This window comes from Dendrobium catenatum, unplaced genomic scaffold (genome assembly GCF_001605985.2).
Source record: "Dendrobium catenatum unplaced genomic scaffold, ASM160598v2 fragScaff_scaffold_1263, whole genome shotgun sequence".
In the NCBI taxonomy this organism is placed as follows: Eukaryota; Viridiplantae; Streptophyta; class Magnoliopsida; order Asparagales; family Orchidaceae; genus Dendrobium; species Dendrobium catenatum.
The window spans coordinates 1082819-1101880 of record NW_021319725.1 but is presented as its reverse complement, the minus strand read 5'-3'; the positions used below and the strand labels follow the sequence as shown (position 1 = coordinate 1101880).

Genomic DNA, 19062 nt, shown 5'->3' with positions numbered 1-19062 from the left:
ATTAGGGACCCCTAAACATCTGATATGGATTGTTTGAGCTAAAAAAGGGGCCTAAAAGGGTGTAGGCAGTTGGGCTAGCCGCTGACCTGTAATAATCCGATTTTTTTAAATGAAAATCCTAAATTTCAACAATGTGCCATGTGGAAGAAGAGAGAGGAAAGAGAGAGAAGATTGTTCGGAGCAATTTCATCTGCCAATTTTGTTCAGAGATTTCTTTTATTTCCTGTAATAACTCAAATCTCATTTTTGGTTTTAAATAATTTTTATTATATATATATATATATATATATATATATATATATATATATATATTGAACAAAATTGATTATTTCCTACTGCATTTTGATTGTGACATTTGCATAAACAAGAAAGGCTGACTGTAATTAACACTATAAAATAGGTTGACTATTAAAATATAATACCCTAAGCTTGAGGGTGGACCAACGGGCTTTCATGTAAAGATGATTTGAGGTGTTATCCCGATTGTAGCATGCAATAGATGATCAATTATGTCGACGGGCAGAGAGCGGCGACTCTTTATTGATTTAATGAAGCCACATGTAATAATAATTAATTAATTGTATATGATAATTGATTAATTGAATAAGTGATAGTTGATATGACTGATGACCAATTGAGAATCAATTGGGATAAAAGATGTTAAAAATATCATATTAAAGCTAGATGTCTTGCCTTAGCAAATCATACATTAATGCATGTATATATTGATAATATTTATGACATTGATAAATACATTAATATCATTGAGAATATTGGATTCATTGATAATACATAAACAGATGATGTATATGAATAAATAAGATATATTATTTTAGTGATTTATGAATTATTTCTACATCGTTGTTTTACCGATTTATTGAAATTTATACAAATTATTAATTTTTAGATTCATTATAATGATTATCTGCTTTTATTATTGATTATTTTGAGTTTTATTAATAATATTTGGTCATTAATTATATTTGCTGTTATTTATTATATTAGATTGAGCATATCATATTTATTTTTTAATCCTTGCATTGAAAGTTTTAGTGAGTTTTGGATTATTGATGAGCTTTTCAGCCCATTTGTGAATTTTAATGATTTCAGGTCATGACTAATTAGAGTGAGATTGTCATAGATCTTCATGTTTTCTTTAAATTTTGCTTATGTATTTTTTTAATTGCTTTTGAAGGTTATTATTTATATTGATGATTTATAAAAACTATGATATATTTTTAAAATGATAAATATATAATTTTTTTTCAATATGAGTCTGAGGCATTACATGACTGACCACTACAATGATAACATGTGCATTTGTGTGTGCCCATAAAGGGTTGCTCTTAACACCCAACCCCTTTATTGTTGTTATATATATGTATAGTGCGCCCATTAGGGGCCTACCTTTGCCATCTATTTTTTGCTGTCCAACCATTGTCGTAAGAATATTGTTGCTCGACCGTCGTCTCCTACTAGTTACTACTCAACCTCCAATGTCTAATTGCCGTTATCCAATTATTATCGGACTCTAATTATCCGATCATCATTGTCGAACCTTAGTCATCACCCAACCATTAAATGTCAGACCATTGTCACTCGGCCACAACCTTTCAAGCAACTCTCAAGTCATGTATACTCTGCTATATTTTTTGTCAATTCTCTAAACTCTTTCAATTTTATCATTTCTAAGTTAAAAGGCAGGCAAATTTTTATTTTTAACGGTTAAAGTTTGAGATCTAACCTTTTGTTAAGAGTTAGGAGAGATCCAAATTCTCCATAAAAAGATCGAATATCAAAATTAAACGGATCAACTTACACCGGGCTATCCTGACATTCATCATAACAAGTTATCAGATATAGAGTTTGAAAGTTCCCCGACCTCCGACTATTTAAACAACTATGCTCTCTTTGGTCGCACAAAAAACCCTAGCTCAACTATCTTTATTCGATCCATGCCTGTCTCAGGTAATTCGACAATAACACAAGTAATTTCTCTCACTCTTCCTTAGGGATTGTTTAGCAAAAGTAGGATTTAAGTTTGTAGGTTTTAGTAAATCCAGGATTTGATAAATCATGTGTATGTTAAATACTATAAAAACTGTTAAATCATGTTAAATCCTGTGAATTGTTTGACAATATAATTCAGGATTTAAAATAATTAGTTCATTTAAAAATGAAATTTAATGTGTTATGAATTTAATTAAATGTTAAGTATAATTAAGTTACTTATTAATTTTAATTTTAATTATAGTTAATAAATTATGATGATAAATAATTTAATTGGAAATTAGTTTAATTAGTTTTAATTATAAGTTTTATTAATAATTATCTTATTAATTACTTAAGAATTCTACTACTTATTAATTATTTAATTATTATTTATACTATTAATAATATATTTAATAATTTCATTTTAAAATTATATTAATTAAACTGATTATATTAATTTTAAATTACTAATATATTACTAACTTTTTAATTAACTTAAATTAGATAATTAATTTATGCACTAATTATAATATTAATTATTTACTTAATTATTATTTTTTAAATTATATCAATTAAGTAAACCAATGTTAGCTTAGAGATGTCTAGGGTTTCATCTTCTCTATTTGGTCGTTGCTGTTTGGTCAGTTCCTTGCTTCGCACTTTCGCAGGGGTGTAAGATTGGACGAGTTGCTTCTTCTTCTCCTTCGTTTTTGTTCTACTTCGCTCCTTCGACGACGTTCCCTTCCAGTCGGATCGGAAGTTACGGCATTTTGATCGGAAGCGACGACGGGAGCTCGCTCGCTCTGAAGGTAACTTTCTACCTTTCGTGCGCTTCTTCGGCCAAATCCCGTAAATCCGGCGAACTACAGGATTTAGTAAATCCGGGATTTACGGAAAAAAGAGGGAAACGGAGGATTTATTCCGCCGTGAGATTTATTTATAGGGCGCTCAAATCCCGTTTGGCAGGATTTTGCATAAATCCTGTTGCCAAACAGCCCTTATATTTTTCTATCCTTAAACAAATTTTGTAATCCAAAAAACCAGTTTATATAAGCGGAAAAAAAAAAACACGGTCTCTACGACGATCTGTAGGCAAACCCTAGCCTGATTTCCTTGCCTAGTACGAGATATTCCCTGTGGAAGGAGCAGGTATGATTGGCCCAACACTTACCCTTCCTGCACCGCCCGCCGATGGTGACCTTGGACCGATTCCTCTGGCCCAAGTCACCGAAGATTCCAGGGATGCACAGAGTGGTTCTGCCGTTGAACCTCCTCCACTACCTCCGGCTTCTGTGGCGACGCACACCCGGACGATCGGGATTATTCATCCTCCCCCAGATATTCGTATGATCATCGAGAAGACAGCAGCCTTTGTTGCTAAAAACGGCCTTGAATTTGAGCGGCGCATTCTTGCCAACAACGCTGGCAATGCGAAGTTCAACTTTTTGATTCAATCCGATCCCTACCATGCTTACTACCAGCACCGGGTCTCAGAGCACCGGATTCAGGTACAATCCTCCCAGCAGACGGTATCTGACCCTTCCCAGCCAGCTGAGTCTGGGTCAGCTGCTTCTGCAGCTGTCACACCTGCACAACTTGCGGCCGATGATGGCGACGCTGCAAAGCCAGTAGAATCGGCCGTGCAGTTTCTGATTCCCCCTAGAAAGGTGCTTGAGCCGCCTGAAGCTGAACAGTATACTGTTCGGCTTCCCGAAGGAATCACCGGCGAGGAGCTGGATATTATTAAGCTCACTGCTCAATTTGTTGCCAGGAATGGAAAGTCATTTTTGACAAACCTTACAAGTCGTGAGATTAGCAACCCCCAGTTTCATTTCCTGAAACCAACTCACAGCATGTTCACCTTTTTCACTGCTTTGGCTGATGCGTATTCAAAGGTTCTGATGCCACCAAAAGGGATTACTGATAAGCTGAGTAAAAGTGTTACTGATATGACAACAGTTCTTGAGCGTTGTTTGCACCGAGTTGAGTGGGAGAGGTCTCAGGAGCAAGCAAGGCAGAAGGCTGAGGATGAGATTGAGCAGGAGAGGGCACTGATGGCAATGATTGATTGGCATGATTTTGTTGTGGTGGAGACCATTGAATTTGCTGATGATGAGGATGAGGAGCTTCCAGTGCCATTAACACTTGAGGAGGTCATAAGGAGGAGCAAGATATCAGGTTTGGAAGAGGAAGGTCCAGTAGGAGGTGTTGAGCCTGCAAAAGATATGGAGATGGAGATGGATGAAGAGGAGATGCATCTTGTTGAGGAAGGCATGAGAGCAGCAAGAATAGATGGCAATGTTATTGATGAGAAAAAGGGTGAACCCAAGGGACCAACAGATGAACCTGAGGCTCCAATGAGGATTGTGAAAAACTGGAAACGGCCTGAGGATAGAATTCCTGCTGAGAGGGATCCCACTAAGTTTGTTATATCACCAATAACAGGGGAATTGATTCCTATCAGTGAGATGGCCGAACACATGCGTATATCCCTCATAGATCCAAAATACAAGGAGCAAAAGGAGCGGATGATGGCAAAGATCCGGGAGACAACTCTTGCTGCAGACGATGAGATCTCTAGAAATATTGTAGGACTTGCACGAACACGTCCGGATATCTTTGGAACCACAGAGGAAGAAGTTTCAAATGCTGTCAAGGCTGAGATTGAAAAGAAGAAGGATGAGCAACCAAAGCAGGTGATATGGGATGGACATACTGGAAGTATTGGACGAACTGCAAATCAGGCACTTTCTCAGAGTCTTTCCAGTGAAGAGATGGTTGACTCCAATGGCAATGATGGGAGGACTCTTCCAGGTCCTGCTCCTCTACCAAAACCTGGAGCTCCAGTAATTCGTCCACTCCCTCCTCCGCCTGGGTTGGCTTTGAATCTTCCTCGCTTCCCTCCAAATGTTTCAGCATACTCTACAAACACTATGGGAGTAGTTCCTCCACCGCCAAGGCCTGCTGTTTCAGTAATTCCATCAATGAGGCCACCCCTTCCAACTATGTCTGGTACTTCTACTCAGCAACCTCTTATGATTAATAGACCCCAAGTGCTCCAGCCCATCTCAGTTAATCCTCCAAATATACCTGTTCCGCCTCCACCAGGTTCCCAGTTTACTCCTTTGGGAATTCCAAGACATTTTGCTCCAATGCCTATTCCCCATCCCAACATGCCAATGGTTCCTCCGCCGCCTCTTCCTCTAGGAATGCCTCCACCTCCACCACCTGAGGAAGCTCCTCCTCCACTTCCTGATGAACCAGAGCCCAAAAGGGCAAGAATGGATGATACTTCACTTATCCCAGAGGAACAGTTCCTTGCACAGCATCCGGTAATTTTTTTAATTGCAAAATATCCTCTTACAAGCATCCCATTTGTTCACTGATGATTAGGCTTGAATTCATCAACTTAAACTATAATTAAAATAATCTTTTATTTGCAGGGTTCTGCCCGTATTTCTGTATCGGTTCCTAATGTTGATGAAGGGAATTTGAAAGGTCAAGTTTTGGAAATCACCGTCCTCACACTTTCTGAGACTGTTGGGAACTTTAAGGAGAAGATTGCTGGAGAGATTCAGCTTCCGGCTAATAAGCAAAAACTGAATGGGCGGGCTGGTTTCCTAAAGGATAATCTCACTCTTGCTTATTATAATATTGTTCCGGGTGAAACCTTAACTCTAGCATTAAGGGAGCGTGGTGGAAGAAAGAGATAAACACTCAATTTGGTGGCTTCAAGGTTATTACATATCATTATTGTAGCCACTAGGGTGCCCGAGAGATGTTTTGAACTATTTGGGTCTATGGTTTACCTTAGCATTGTTATCTTGTACTATGGTAATAGCGTCACCTATCTACCTACACTTGATTGATATGGTGCTGCGATTCTGAATGCAGATTCTGCAATCTGGGTTTGACTACTTTGAAGGTCTATTCTGGAAGAGATTATTCTGGGCTGACACGGGACGGGAGAATCGTCCGGTTTACGCTTAGGTACTGAGCCACTCGGTATTAAGTTCGGTATCAGACATGGCGCATTTTCATTCGAGTCTGGACTCCGCACAAAATAATTTTTCCAATTATGGAGGGCAGATGTACACTGAAAAAGCAAGTTGGATGTATTTGAACTTTTTGTTGGCATGTTTCTGTTACCTGTTTCTCAGTCTTTATTTTGTTTTAGTTTCAAGAGAAACCTTTAAAAGTCTGTTTGTGTACTGTCCTTTTTTATAAATACCCAAAAATATTTTTGCGATGATTGATGTTTTTTTTTTTTTATTATTTTCTCATTAGTTCTCTGACCCACAGGTTTAGCTTCACCTCAAAGGCATCTCATAAAGGTTTGTAGCAAATTGCTGAGCTTGTAGTGCAATTTGCAATCGAGGTGCTGCTGCTGCTGCTTATACTTTGATTGTTGCTTTTTGTGCAGTAATCTCACCCTTATCTTGAGCGCACCATTTATGTGTCAATTGGGCTGCTGCTGGATTCTTTCATCTAGGAATTTATGTACAACTTTTGAGTCCGATGAAGATTATATTACTGAATGAAATGCCCTCTCCGTTTGCTTAGTTGAGGTTGATTTTGTTTTTTTGGATATTAATCACTAATCACGCTTATGCTTTTGGAGATAGAAACTTCTTCGTACGTTTTCAGCACATATCAAGAATCAGCTTAAAGCATTTCACTCTAATGGTGAAAGCATTTATGTTCACGTTTGTAGGAGTTTGATAGGCTGAGCAACTGCTCCCTTCCTTTTGCTGTCTTCTTGGACTTCAGGTATTTTTGAACTTTCAAATTGTTCTTGTTTTACTGTGCTTATGTTTTTTTTTTTTGGGGGCTTTTTGATAGAAGCTCAAATTAGTTATGTTGATTAAACTTATTTGTCTCTTATACTGATAAAGGTTTTTATGCTTTTAGTTATTGCCTGACTTGCTTTAGGTCTTGACGATATTAATCCATGTAGATATTTGAATTAACATTTTATTATTAGAAGGATAATCTTTTTCTAACTGCTGGCACTTCCAGGTACTAATAGATGGTCGCATCTGTTTGTTCATGTCCATCTGAAGAAGTCTATGGTGTTGTTGTTTCGTTTGATTGGCCATGTTGAGTTAGAATCCGTGGCTTTTACAACAGAACAGTTTAAGTTGGTCATGGTCTAATACAAGTCTAGTTACATGGATTCCTAAGCACCTTTTATTACCAGCTTGATTCATACTCATGATGTTTCCTTTGGCCTTCCGAGGAATGACAAAATGTTCAACCTAAATTTCTGTTTTCTACTTGTAATTTCTCGTCATTTGATTTGTCATGTTCACAACTAAGGCTTCGTTTGGGATGGCTTTTTAACTGCTTAAAACAGTTTTTTTAGCACAAAATTTTTAATTTTTTACTAAAAAACTGTTTTAAGAAACAAGAAGAAAGCCATCCCAAATAAAGCTTAAGTCAGATATCTAGAAGTTATTGTGCTGAAAAGTTAGACATTGTGACAGATATATCTTTATCATCTCTCTATCTCCTTGTTTATGAACGATCTTAGTGGTTGGTGCCCATCATGCTTTATAAAACTTTATTTCTCTTTCATTATTACATCTATCTTTTCTCCAGCAGTAACTGCTAACAAATTCCTTTGTTCAACCATCACATCACCCTCATCATTATTTTCTTGATGGCCCTGGGAAATTTTTATTTTCCGATTCAAACTAATGCATTTGGTATGTTTATATCTGCTGTCATATCTAATGCTTCCTTACAAGATATGTATTAAGTTCTCGATCAAGAAAAAAAAAAAATTCTGCAGTTGTATAGCACTTAATGTCCGGTACTTGAATTGCCACATCATGACATCAAATCTTCAATCATTCGGTGATGTTTATGCTTCATTGAATCCAGAGAACCTTGCTTGCTTGTGCCAATTTACAATCATAAATATAATTCAATCTATTGTTCATATTCTTGAGTGTTTTTTGGTCCATGAAGGCTTATTTTCAGGGAGATATACAGCCTTACAAGCTTGGTTGGGTTTTGCTGGGGTCTTAAAGCAAGGGTTCTTCTCTACAAAATAGTGGAAATATGCATACCCTTCAAATGATTTCTGTTGTTTCTTGTGGATCATGAAGTTATTTTTCTTACACAGGAAGTGTGTATTATGTATTATGTCCGCCAGCTCTGCTGAATGGTTTCTGTGATGAATTTAGCCGTTAGTCTGGAATAATTATATTCCTTGTTAAATGTTTAATGAGGAATATATAGTATGTGCACACAAAATAAATTTAGTTCTCAACCTAAGCTTGCACTAGCTTGTGATGAATTGGCTCAGCTCTAACAACCTTTTACTTGGTTGGCTCAGCTCATTGTTAGTCTTAAGCAAATGATGTCGTTTTTATTAAGTTAGACCTCACCATTTTTTTTTCTTATGAATTTTTTAGATAAAAAATGTTATATCTCATATGAGTTATTATAATTTATTGATATATGTGTTTGCAGTATTATTGCTCTGTATTAAAATGATCAAACTCGGAAGGTGGTTTGATCAAATGTTTTCCTATTTCAGTTGAATTATATCAAGGATCAGACTTAAGCTCATATCTTTTTTTCTTTAGTCATGGATGTTTTTTATTTTTTACTAGACATTTGCAAGATGTGTCTTGTTATGTTTTTTATTGATGATATTCTTTTTGCTGATAAGATAAGATTAGAGAGAGGGTTGAAGTTAAACTTAAATTATGATGGTAAATGTTAGAGTCTAAAGATTTTCATTTGAATAGATTTAAAATTAAATATATGGAGTCCAATTTTAATAGATCCATTGGGGGTATTCTGATTGGGTGATCAAATCATTAATAAGAGTATGTGTTTTTAATATTGGAGTCTATTGTTTCGAGTGATGGTGAAATAGATGGGGATGTTATTAGTAGAATTCAAGTTGGATGGTTGAAGTGGTGGAATGCATCGGGTTAGTTGTGTGATAGAAAAGTTATCATCAAACTTAAAGAAAATTTTATAAGATGGTGATTAGACCTATAAAGCTTTATGGTGGAGAATGTTGGCCATTAAAAGAAATCATAATACTAAGTGTTGTAGAGATGAGGATGCTTAAGTGGATGAATGATTTTTTTCTTAAAAATAGGATACAAAATGAGCATATATGTGAAAAGCTTGGAGTAGCTCTATTTGTAGATAAGATTAGAGAGAGTTGTCTTAGATGGTTTGATCACATAAAATGTTGGCCTTCCAATGACCCAATTAAAAGAGTAAATATACTAGATATGATTATGTTAAGAAAAGATGATCATAAAAATATTTGGTTAGAAAATATTAGAAATAGACTTTTTTTTATTATATTTAAATAAAAATTTGAATCTTCAAAGATTCATGTAGTCGAAAAATTATTGCGTCCTCCCACTTGACGTAGAGATACGTCCTCCCAGAGCTAAAATCGCGCTAAAAAATGAGAAATATCGAGCAAAAAATACCGAGCAATACCAAACAATAATGAGGAATATCATCATATGAAGACCAATACCGAGTTATACCGAGCTATACCGAGCAATACAAAAAAATACCTAGTTTTTCCTAGAAAAAATTTCGTATTTTTTTGTATTGCTCAATATAACTCGGTATTAGTCTTCACATGATGATATTCTTCCTTATTATCAAATAATACCTAGCAATACCGAGCAAAAACCGAATTTTTTGGCGGTGGGAGGACGTATCTCTACGTCAGGTGGGAGGACGCAATAATTTTTCCATGTAGTCAATCACATAGAGTGAAATAAAAATTGTTGTTGTAATAGTAGTATTAAAATATCAAAATCTCTCTACACAATCTTGAATATTTTAACAAGCAACAGTTTGATATATTCGATTTGAAAGAGAAGGTTATTTTTTAAAATTAAATATTATTTTAATTAGGAAAAATAAAAAATTAGAAGAGTATGCTATGTAAATTTTATTAGATATCTGATATTTTAAATAAAAAAAAAACCTTATTCTCCATTAAGGAAACTAAAAAAAAAAATTAGAGTTCTATTTTGAGATGTTGATCTCCTTATAAACTCCAAAAAAGAGAAGAGAATAGACATTTTCTTTTATTATGGATTAATATAAAACTTGAATTAATCTAATTTATTGCATGATAAAAAATAAAAAAGTAGAGCTTTTCATGTGCTGGATCTTTAGCCTCCAACAATTAGCATTGACATGATGGCTTTTATCCGATCTTCATGTTCGTTTAGGAATATGACACAGACGACAAATTTCATTAAACAAGACCAATTTTACGAAGCTTTATGATAGAAAGAATGAATGTTAACCCTAAACAATAAGAATGGGGATGAATTGGGCTACAAAATGATGAAAATCTTTGCACACCTTGTGTTGATGAATTGTTTTTTCATCAACATTTTAAAAGATTTTTTCAGGGCTGTTTGGTTTAAATTCAAATGAAAGTAAAATATTTCAAATGCAAATATAGATGGTTTAAGAATATTAGTCTTCAACTTAATGTAAAATAAATGTAATCTAAAATTTTGATGTAATTGAAATACATATCGCCGGCCATCATTGTTAGTAACTGCCATTATCACCAACACCATAGCTATCCATTACCTGACAACCACCTTAAATGACCACTATCCATATCCTTTGGCCGCCATTTGTCACCACCGTCACTACTAACCACTGACCACCACCATCTTCTACTTTACATTAAATTCATTTTACTCAAACAAAAATAATTAAATAATCACTTTAGTTAATTTAATATTCGTTATATTAAATAACTCTAAAATATTTCAACTTCACTATATTTATATTACATTACATTTTTTTTACAGTACATTCTTTTTTCAATCAACCCAATTGCTCCTAAGTGTATAAATGCTTATCTAAAATAAAATTTCTCCTTAAAAATCAAAATTCTATTTATAAAAAAGATCAAAATTTATGACGACTTTTAACAACTGTACAATTCTTAATTTTGTAACGCCGTGGTAGTTATAATTCATGAAGTTAAGAACAACAAACAGGTCAACCCTTAGAGAAAGAAGAATTAAATTAACTAGATCCACTATTAATTTAGCCTCCATTTCGTGCAAGCAAGATCCTCTTTTAACTTCTACATGTCTCCTCTCTTCTTTAAAGATCATAATGCATAGTATATATAGGTGTTTGAACAGTTGGGACTTTGCTGAATTAGGTCTACATTGCACACTGTCAAGCAGCCTATTTAATATGCAGATTATTTTTCCTACAAATGTAAAATTAAGTTTCTATTTGTTTTATATAAGCTTTTAAATACATCATATTAGTGTGACTAAAACCTACTCACTCAAAGTACACGCCTTATGAAACCCTCAATCAAGCAGGAACCTGACTAGAGCGACAGCGCCTCTTAAGTGGGGCCCAATCAAGTCCGGGGCAGGAGGTTTCTAAAATGGGTGCCTCTTCTAAGTCAGAAGAAGATTAGTCACGCCGCTAAGCACTCTTTTGGAGGTGGCAGCGGATGGATACCCCGTTCCAAAATAAAAATAAAAATAAAAACAGGAACCTAAACTGCTTAAAGATCGAAGACCGAGCAGATCTATCCTATCAGCATAAAATTGCTTCATCTAAACTTTGTTTCTCTCATTCAGTTCAAATTACTGGTCGTTTGCCTTTCCCTTCCGAAATTTGATTGTGGGGAGAAAAATTAGTGTATTGATGTATAGATAAATAACAAAAAGTTGACCTAAAAGCCAAATGATTTAGATATCTTACACGAAGTACTACTGATACTATGAGCCTAAAGATGTAAAAAGAATCTGATTGCAGAAAGGAGCTACCAAATAATACGATAGAGGGGCATGACGCTGTCAACCTCCAATGACGCATCAAGGAAGAAGATATCAATACCTGCTAAAAAAAAAACAAAAAAAACAAAACAAAAGATAAGGAATCAGAAAATAAATCTCATAGTTCAAAAAACATAAAAAATTATAGATATAAGGGGAAAAAACGACATGTATTCATATTCCAAGGGCCACAAAAGAACAGAACACAAAATGCTTTCAATTACCATTGATAGAGACAACCATGACTGGAGAATGCTTCATGGATAACAGGGAAATAGATAAATGCAACCATGACCAAGGAGGGCCTCCTGGACGACATAAACCTTATGCAAGGACTGGGCTCAAAACTCAAATTTGAAAGAAATCATTACAAACGGATTGTGTAAATAACAGGAGTAAGCAATTGTGTACTCACACGGTTCAACAGCACACGACTGTATACTCCCATTTACGGACGTGAAGTTACGTACAAAATCCACACCTAATAATAACATAGTAAATAATGACAATATATGTATAATTTATCCCCTTTCAATATGAAGCTTTGGGGTTCGATTCTTGCAAATAAAAATTAAGATTATAATAAATAATGGCGCAACAATCGAAGGAACGGGGTCTCAATACCTGGATTAATTATTTTGTGCGGACGCCGAACGTCATCCGGAGACCAATCAAAATGTGTCACGTCACCCCTATGCTCAATATCATGGCTTGGTACTGTTCGGTACCGCTCAGTACCGCTAACGTGGTGGCACATTCTGGTTGGTCTCCAGACGACATTCTGCATCTGGTCTTTGCTCAGAATAATTTCTCTTGTGAGGCAGTACATGAGTCAACTTTTCATGAAAAAGGTTCAAAGAGTAAAGGAAGGGATTCAACCTTTTAAGGAATCAGTGGTTTGCCTAGAGGTGCTTTGTATTGTATCAAAACTCCTTACATGGTACCAATCCAACAAAAGATTTTGATTCTAGTGGGGATAATTATGATGATGGTAGCTGTGGTGAAGTAGGCACGTATATCAAGATCCAAATCCACAGTAACATATGATGAGTCCAAATAAAAGATCTTGTAATATTGATCATGGCAAAAATCATGCCTAGATATGTGAAGACCATTTTTTCAAAAAGATTGATATGATATGGCAAATAATACCAAATCCAGGCAAAATGGAAATATACACCTTTGGATGGATCAAAGAACCAAATAAGAAGACAATAATGATGCTATGAGGTTCCCCAAGAGGTACCCTATACAAGGCCACAAAATATAATAATAACTCATAAACAGCCTCTATATGCTCAATAATCATCTCCTCACCTCTCCATGGGCATTTTCCATATATTAACTCATTTTCCACTAATTCTCAAACATCTTAATTTAGTTAACTTTTAATATTAAAAAAGGTCAATAACAAGAAATTTACCTAAGTCATTCATAAGAATAAACAAAAAAAAAAGGGAATTGATTGCTTTACAATACTCTTTCTAACCTGATTATGGAACAGTGAGATTGTAAGGCCATCCTATACATGAGTCTAATTTGGTGTAGCTTGAGTATGGAATATAGGTTTAACTATAACAATATTTTATCCTTAACGGTTAGACACAAATACACAAAAAACAAATTAAGATTGTTAGCTCATTTTTTGTAATTTTAAATATGATGATTTGATTGCTTTCTTAATTTTTATGTATGAATTATAAATTATAATGCCGTGTTCGCGCCGTATCCTTATCCTGTATTTTTAAAAATTGACGTGTCCCGTATCCGTATCGTGTCGCATCCGTGTCGTCGTATTCGTATCGGTGCAACATAGTGAACCAAAAATAGGCATTGTTAATTTCAAATACCATTTTACACTTATTTATGGTAATTAGTGTTGACCACTATGGCTATTTAAAAATTCATTTTGATCAAATATATCGAAAACAATGAACAAAGGGCACAATGTTGAACGAAATTATTTCAAGATGCCCCACTTGCATCGAAATCACTCAAAAGTTGTCCACTTCACAAAATATACAATGTCGATGTGTTCAGAGTATTGAAATTATCTAAAGGACCCCTATGATCAATTTAGTCATACAACGAACGTGACATCGTGCAGGTTAAGTTCGAAGAACACTGGAAAAATTGAAAATCACTGAAATCCTATTTGTTTTGTGAAACAGACAATGCTGATGCATTTGAAGCATCAAAATCATATAAAAAATATTGATTCTCCATTCCCATTAAAAAAAAAAATCATTACCAACTCATTTTCCTCGTACGATCTCTCCTCTTTCTCGATTTACTCTCTGCTTCTAAAATCCTTTGCTTTGATAGCCCAACTCTCTCTCTCTCTCTCCCTTGTTTCTTCACCTCACACATAACCCAACCCATCGTTGATCTCCCTAGCGCCATAAGAGATTGCAACTCCCCGTCACCCCACATGGCTCCAGCTTGTGTTCTGTCGATCACCTTTCCCCTTCCGCTCTTGCCTAAACTATTAAAACCCTTGATGATAGAGAAGAGGCAAGAAGGCATAGCAAAAGCTTGCTGATGACAGTATCAACAAAACCATTCATGTGGAGTAGAGGATTTTAATCCTCTCCTTTTGAATTATGACTCCTTCCTCCGCACTTCTCTGTCTCATTAAGCTAACTGCCAACCATATGCACCTTCTCCAATGATGAACTATCCACACTAACTTATCTCAGGCCGCCGCTCTCAACTAATCAAACTCTTTGCCGATGAACCTCACTTCCCTTCTCACTCACTTCATCTCTCTCTCGAACCGTTGCTCACTATTGACCTTAACCAGCAGCCACCTCACTTCAACTTCCTAGCCACCAACATACAAACATCGTCGACACCTCTTCACCAAGTCCAGCGACCTAGCACAAAAGTCATTCATCACCAATCACATTCTACTCAATGGCTTGTCGCCGATGATCTTACACTTCGGCAACTCTAAATCGCCACCTCCAACCTTCCTCTCAATCTCTACTTCTCTGTCAATGCCAGAGAAGTTCCCAATTCTGGTGATTGATGAGTGACTTGATAAGCTGCATGGGGCTGTGTTATTCTCTAAGTTGGATTTAAAATCGGGTTACCACCAGACCAGATCAGGATGAAGGAAACCGATGTGCCAAAAACAACATTCAGAACACACGAAGGGCAATATGAGTTTCTGATGATGCCCTTTGGGTTGATTAATGCTCCGACTACTTTTCAATCTTTGATGAACAGAATATTTAAGCAGTACCTCAGGAAGTTCGTCCTGGTCTTCTTTAATGACATCCTGGTGTACAGCAAAACTGTAGGGGAACATTTGGAACACTTGAGGATGGTTCTAGAAGTCCTACATGATGATGTAAGCAAATTAAAGCAAAGCACAAAGAGAGAACAACAAAGAAAATCAAATCTTACTTTTATAACTTTAAGACATTACTTAGAGAACAAAATATGTTAGAGAAAACAACTAAACTTCAGAATAGGAAAGAGACAACTTCCAATGACCAAAACAAAAGAAAACTAACAAAGAAACAATATTTAAAAAAAAAAAGGCTATCCTCAGAACATCCTACAAGAGGACTCCTCACATGCACCGATTGTAGGAATATATTTTAAAATAAGATTTAGATATGCAAACCAAGGGTCCACCACAGCAAAGGGTTTCCAATGTCCTTTCAAACTTCTCCAGAAAATGCCACCAAAACAGCCAACAACTTCACCAAAATAGCCAACAACTTCACTAAAACAGCCAACAACTTCACCAAAGGAACTAGAAGAAAGATACAGGTGGAGTGGAACTTGCGTAGAGAAGAAAGAGGTTAGAAGCCGAGACGAAAGAGGAGAAGCTCGCAAGCTTTCCAGAGGAGGTGGAAGAAGGTGGACAAAGCTCTCAAGCTTTTCCAAGAAGAACCCGCAGGTTATAGCAATTTTTGCTCTCAAATATTCACCAACCATTTCCTCTCAAAATATCACATATATATATAGGCAATAGAGGGGAAACTTAACAGCCCAAAAGTTCCTCAAATCCCCATATAGAAATGAAAGGCCAAAAGCCTTCCCTGCCGAAATCCCAAGAGACACATCAAAAATCCAAGCAGAATAAAGCCACGGAATCAGCCAGGAACAAAGCAAAAGCCACGGTTTCAGCACAGGAAACCAGGAGGCAAATTACAGTCCCAACAGGGAATTTAAATCTCGGTCAAAAAGGTGCCATAGCAGTAAAGCAGGCAGCCACCCGAAGAGGCAGCAACAAACCCGAAGAGAGCAGCTGGCCGTGGGAGAGAAATCCAGAGAAGAAAAACTGCAGCAGCCCCCATTCAAGAAGAATATGAAAGAACAAGTTCCACCCACCAAATCTTGCTCCCAAACATTAATTTTATAACTAAACATCAGCTCATAATGAGCTACACCTCCACTAGATATTAATGAGCTGGCACCACTAGAATTTTAACAACTAAAGCTCAAACCGAAAACAGCCAAGGCCCACATGAAACCAGCAAACAACCAAAGGACAAAATGGACCCCCAAAGCCGGCAAACCCAAGGAAGCAAAATCCAAACCTTTTCCTACCATGATCATTTGATTTACCACCATCATTGGATAGCATAAAAAAATAAAACAAAAATAGAAAATATAACTAATATTGTTCATAACAAAAATAATGCAAAAAAATTTAAATGCATCACATGAGCACCACTTAAAGGCTAATTTGAAGAAGTGCAGCTTTGCCCAGACTAGTGTGGAATACTTGGGACATGTGGTGTCCCAAGAAGGAGTGGCAGTAGATATGAGTAAAATTGAGGCAATGCAGAAGTGGCCAAAGCCTAGGAACATAAAGGAGCTTGGGTTGACGGGGTACTATCGGCGATTCGTGAAGGGGTACAGCTCCATTACCTGGCCGTTGACCGACCAGTTGAAGGACAACTTCCTATGGGGAGAGGCAGCAACTCAGGCTTTTGAGAAATTGAAATAGGCCATGACGATAGTACCAGTTTTAGCTCTACCGGATTTCATTCAGACCTTTGTGGTAGAGACGAACGCATCAGGATATGGACTTGGGGCAGTACTGATGCAGAACCACAGACCTGTAGCATACTTCAGTCAAGTGCTGTCAATCAGAGCAAGACTGAAGTCGGTGTATCAGAGGGAGCTGATGGCCATTGTCTTGGAAATTCATAAGTTGCAACCATATCTTTTGGGATGACATTTCATCATCCGGACTGATCAGAGAAGCCTGAAGTACTTGTTGGAGCAAAGAATGGTCACTGAGGAGCATCAGCGATGGTTATCCAAGTTATTAGGCTATGACTTTGAGATCTAGTATAGGCCGGGCTTGAAAAATAAAGCAGCTGATGCTTTATCTAGATGTGTGGGGGAGCTCCAAGAGTTAGTTGTATGAAGAGGAGAGCATGATGAATGAAGAGCTAAAGAAAATCAGGGAGGATCTGAGGAAAGACAAGAGCAGCCATCCAGGTTATTACATTAAAGGGGAGAGGTTGTTGTATCAAGGAAGGTTTGTAGTGCCAAGAACCTCAATACATATTCCTCAGCTGTTACAAGAGTTCTATGGCAGTACAGTGGGATGTCATTCAGGGATACATAAGACATATAGAAGGCTGGCATCTGAGCTTTACTGGAAGGGGATGCATAAAGATGTAGAGGAAATGGTGACAAGATGTGAAGATGGTGGCAAGATGTGAAGTGTGCCAAAGGAACAAATACATGGCTATGGCTCCAGGGGGGCTACTGCAACCCTTGGCACTTCCCAACAGAGTATGGGAGGAAGTGTCCATGGACTTCATCGATGGCTTACCGCGATCAGAGGGATACACTGTTATCCTGGTGGTGGTAGACATACTCAGTAAGCATGCACATTTTATCCTATTGCGACACCCCTACACTGCGGTGTCAGTGACAGCAACATTTATCAGGGAAGTGGTTAGACTACATGGGATCTCTGAATTGATAGTGTCAGATTGAGACAAAGTGTTTCTCAACTATTTTTGGAGGGAATTGTTCCGGCTGCAGGGGACTATCCTCAAGAGAAGCACCGCCTACCATCCACAGCAGATGGGCAGACAGATGTAGTAAATCGAAGTCTGGAGACTTATTTGAGGTGTTTCACTTCTGAAACACCATGGATGTGGGCGAAGTGGTTTCCTTGGGCAAAGTATTGGTATAATACCTCGCATCATTCTGCCTCTCAGATGACGCCCTTTAAGGTGCTGTATGGAAGGGACCCCCCACACCTAGTGCACTATGGAAAAGGAAATACACGTGTCTCTTCAGTTAAGCAGTATCTGGAAGAAAAGGACAAGGTGCTCGAAGATTTGAAGAAACATCTGCTAAGGGCCCAACAACTCATGAAAAAGCAGGCAGACTCACATAAAAGAGACATGCAGTTTGAAGTTGGAGAGAAAGTCTTTCTCAAATTACGACCTTACAGGCAGAGGACAGTGGCAAGGAGGAATGAGAAATTAGCACCAAGGTACTTCGGCCCCTATGAAGTGTTGGATAAGATCGGAGCTGGGGCATACCGATTAAAGTTGCCCCCATCAGTTACCATACATCCAGTTTTTCATGTATCATAGTTGAGGAGAGCTACTGGGGAGCATGCAGCTAGTACGGAGTACCTGTGACACTGACTGAGGATTTGAAAGTAATATTAAAGCCTCTGGATATTACAGGCGTAAGATCAGATAAGGATGGCAACAAAGAAGTGCTGATTAGGTGGAGAGGCCTTCCCGATTTCGATGCTACTTGGGAGCCAGTGGAAAGAATGAAAGAGCAATTCCCTTCTTTTCACCTTGTGGACAAGGTGAGTTTTTGGGAGGAGGGTATTGATAAGCCGCCGGCCCAGGAGGGGCCAGTTGGACTGGTCCAGCCTGGACCGGTCCAGGTCTATTCACGCGGAACAGACCAAGCAAGGGGGCGGGACTCATGGGTGGGCCAAACTTGTATTAATTTCTATTAGGAGGGAAAATTTGAATTTGGGGGCTGTTTTAAGAAGTTTATTATTGTCCTTTATGATTAATTTGTTTAATTAGAAGATTGGGGGGGGGGAGGGGGGGGGGAGGTCTATTCACGCGGAACAGACCAAGCAAGGGGGCGGGACTCATGGGTGGGCCAAACTTGTATTAATTTCTATTAGGAGGGAAAATTTGAATTTGGGGGCTGTTTTAAGAAGTTTATTATTGTCCTTTATGATTAATTTGTTTAATTAGAAGATTGGGGAGGGGGAGGGGGG

General features: G+C 37.3%; 2 protein-coding genes and 1 long non-coding RNA gene across 5 annotated transcripts in view; 2 read left to right on the top strand and 1 right to left on the bottom strand.

Annotated features, from left to right (window-relative positions):
* The first annotated feature begins 2592 nt into the window (after positions 1-2592).
* Positions 2593-6244, top strand: LOC110106058 (probable splicing factor 3A subunit 1). Of its 3 annotated transcripts, none has more exons than XM_028699371.1 (4): positions 2593-2801; positions 3085-5324; positions 5436-5728; positions 5887-6244. In XM_028699371.1, exons 2-3 carry the CDS (start codon positions 3144-3146, stop codon positions 5703-5705), a joined length of 2451 nt encoding a protein of 816 aa, XP_028555204.1. In that variant the 5' UTR covers positions 2593-2801; positions 3085-3143; the 3' UTR covers positions 5706-5728; positions 5887-6244. The 3 variants fall into 3 exon arrangements, with proteins under 3 accessions (XP_028555204.1, XP_028555203.1, XP_020691467.1); XM_028699370.1 differs by having other exon boundaries at positions 3037-5324; XM_020835808.2 differs by having other exon boundaries at positions 2593-5324.
* Positions 6245-6288: 44 nt separating this feature from the next.
* On the top strand, positions 6289-8398 carry LOC110106075. The gene is made up of 3 exons (XR_003702345.1): positions 6289-6326; positions 6416-6560; positions 6707-8398. It is a non-coding gene; the product is annotated as an uncharacterized LOC110106075 (long non-coding RNA).
* Positions 8399-11214: 2816 nt separating this feature from the next.
* Positions 11215-19062, bottom strand: part of LOC110106083 — a 30731-nt gene continuing 22883 nt past the window's right edge. The window contains exon 8 of the mRNA XM_020835827.2: positions 11215-11880. The gene's annotated coding sequence lies outside the window, so the exon portion shown is untranslated. The remainder of the gene's footprint in view (positions 11881-19062) is intronic.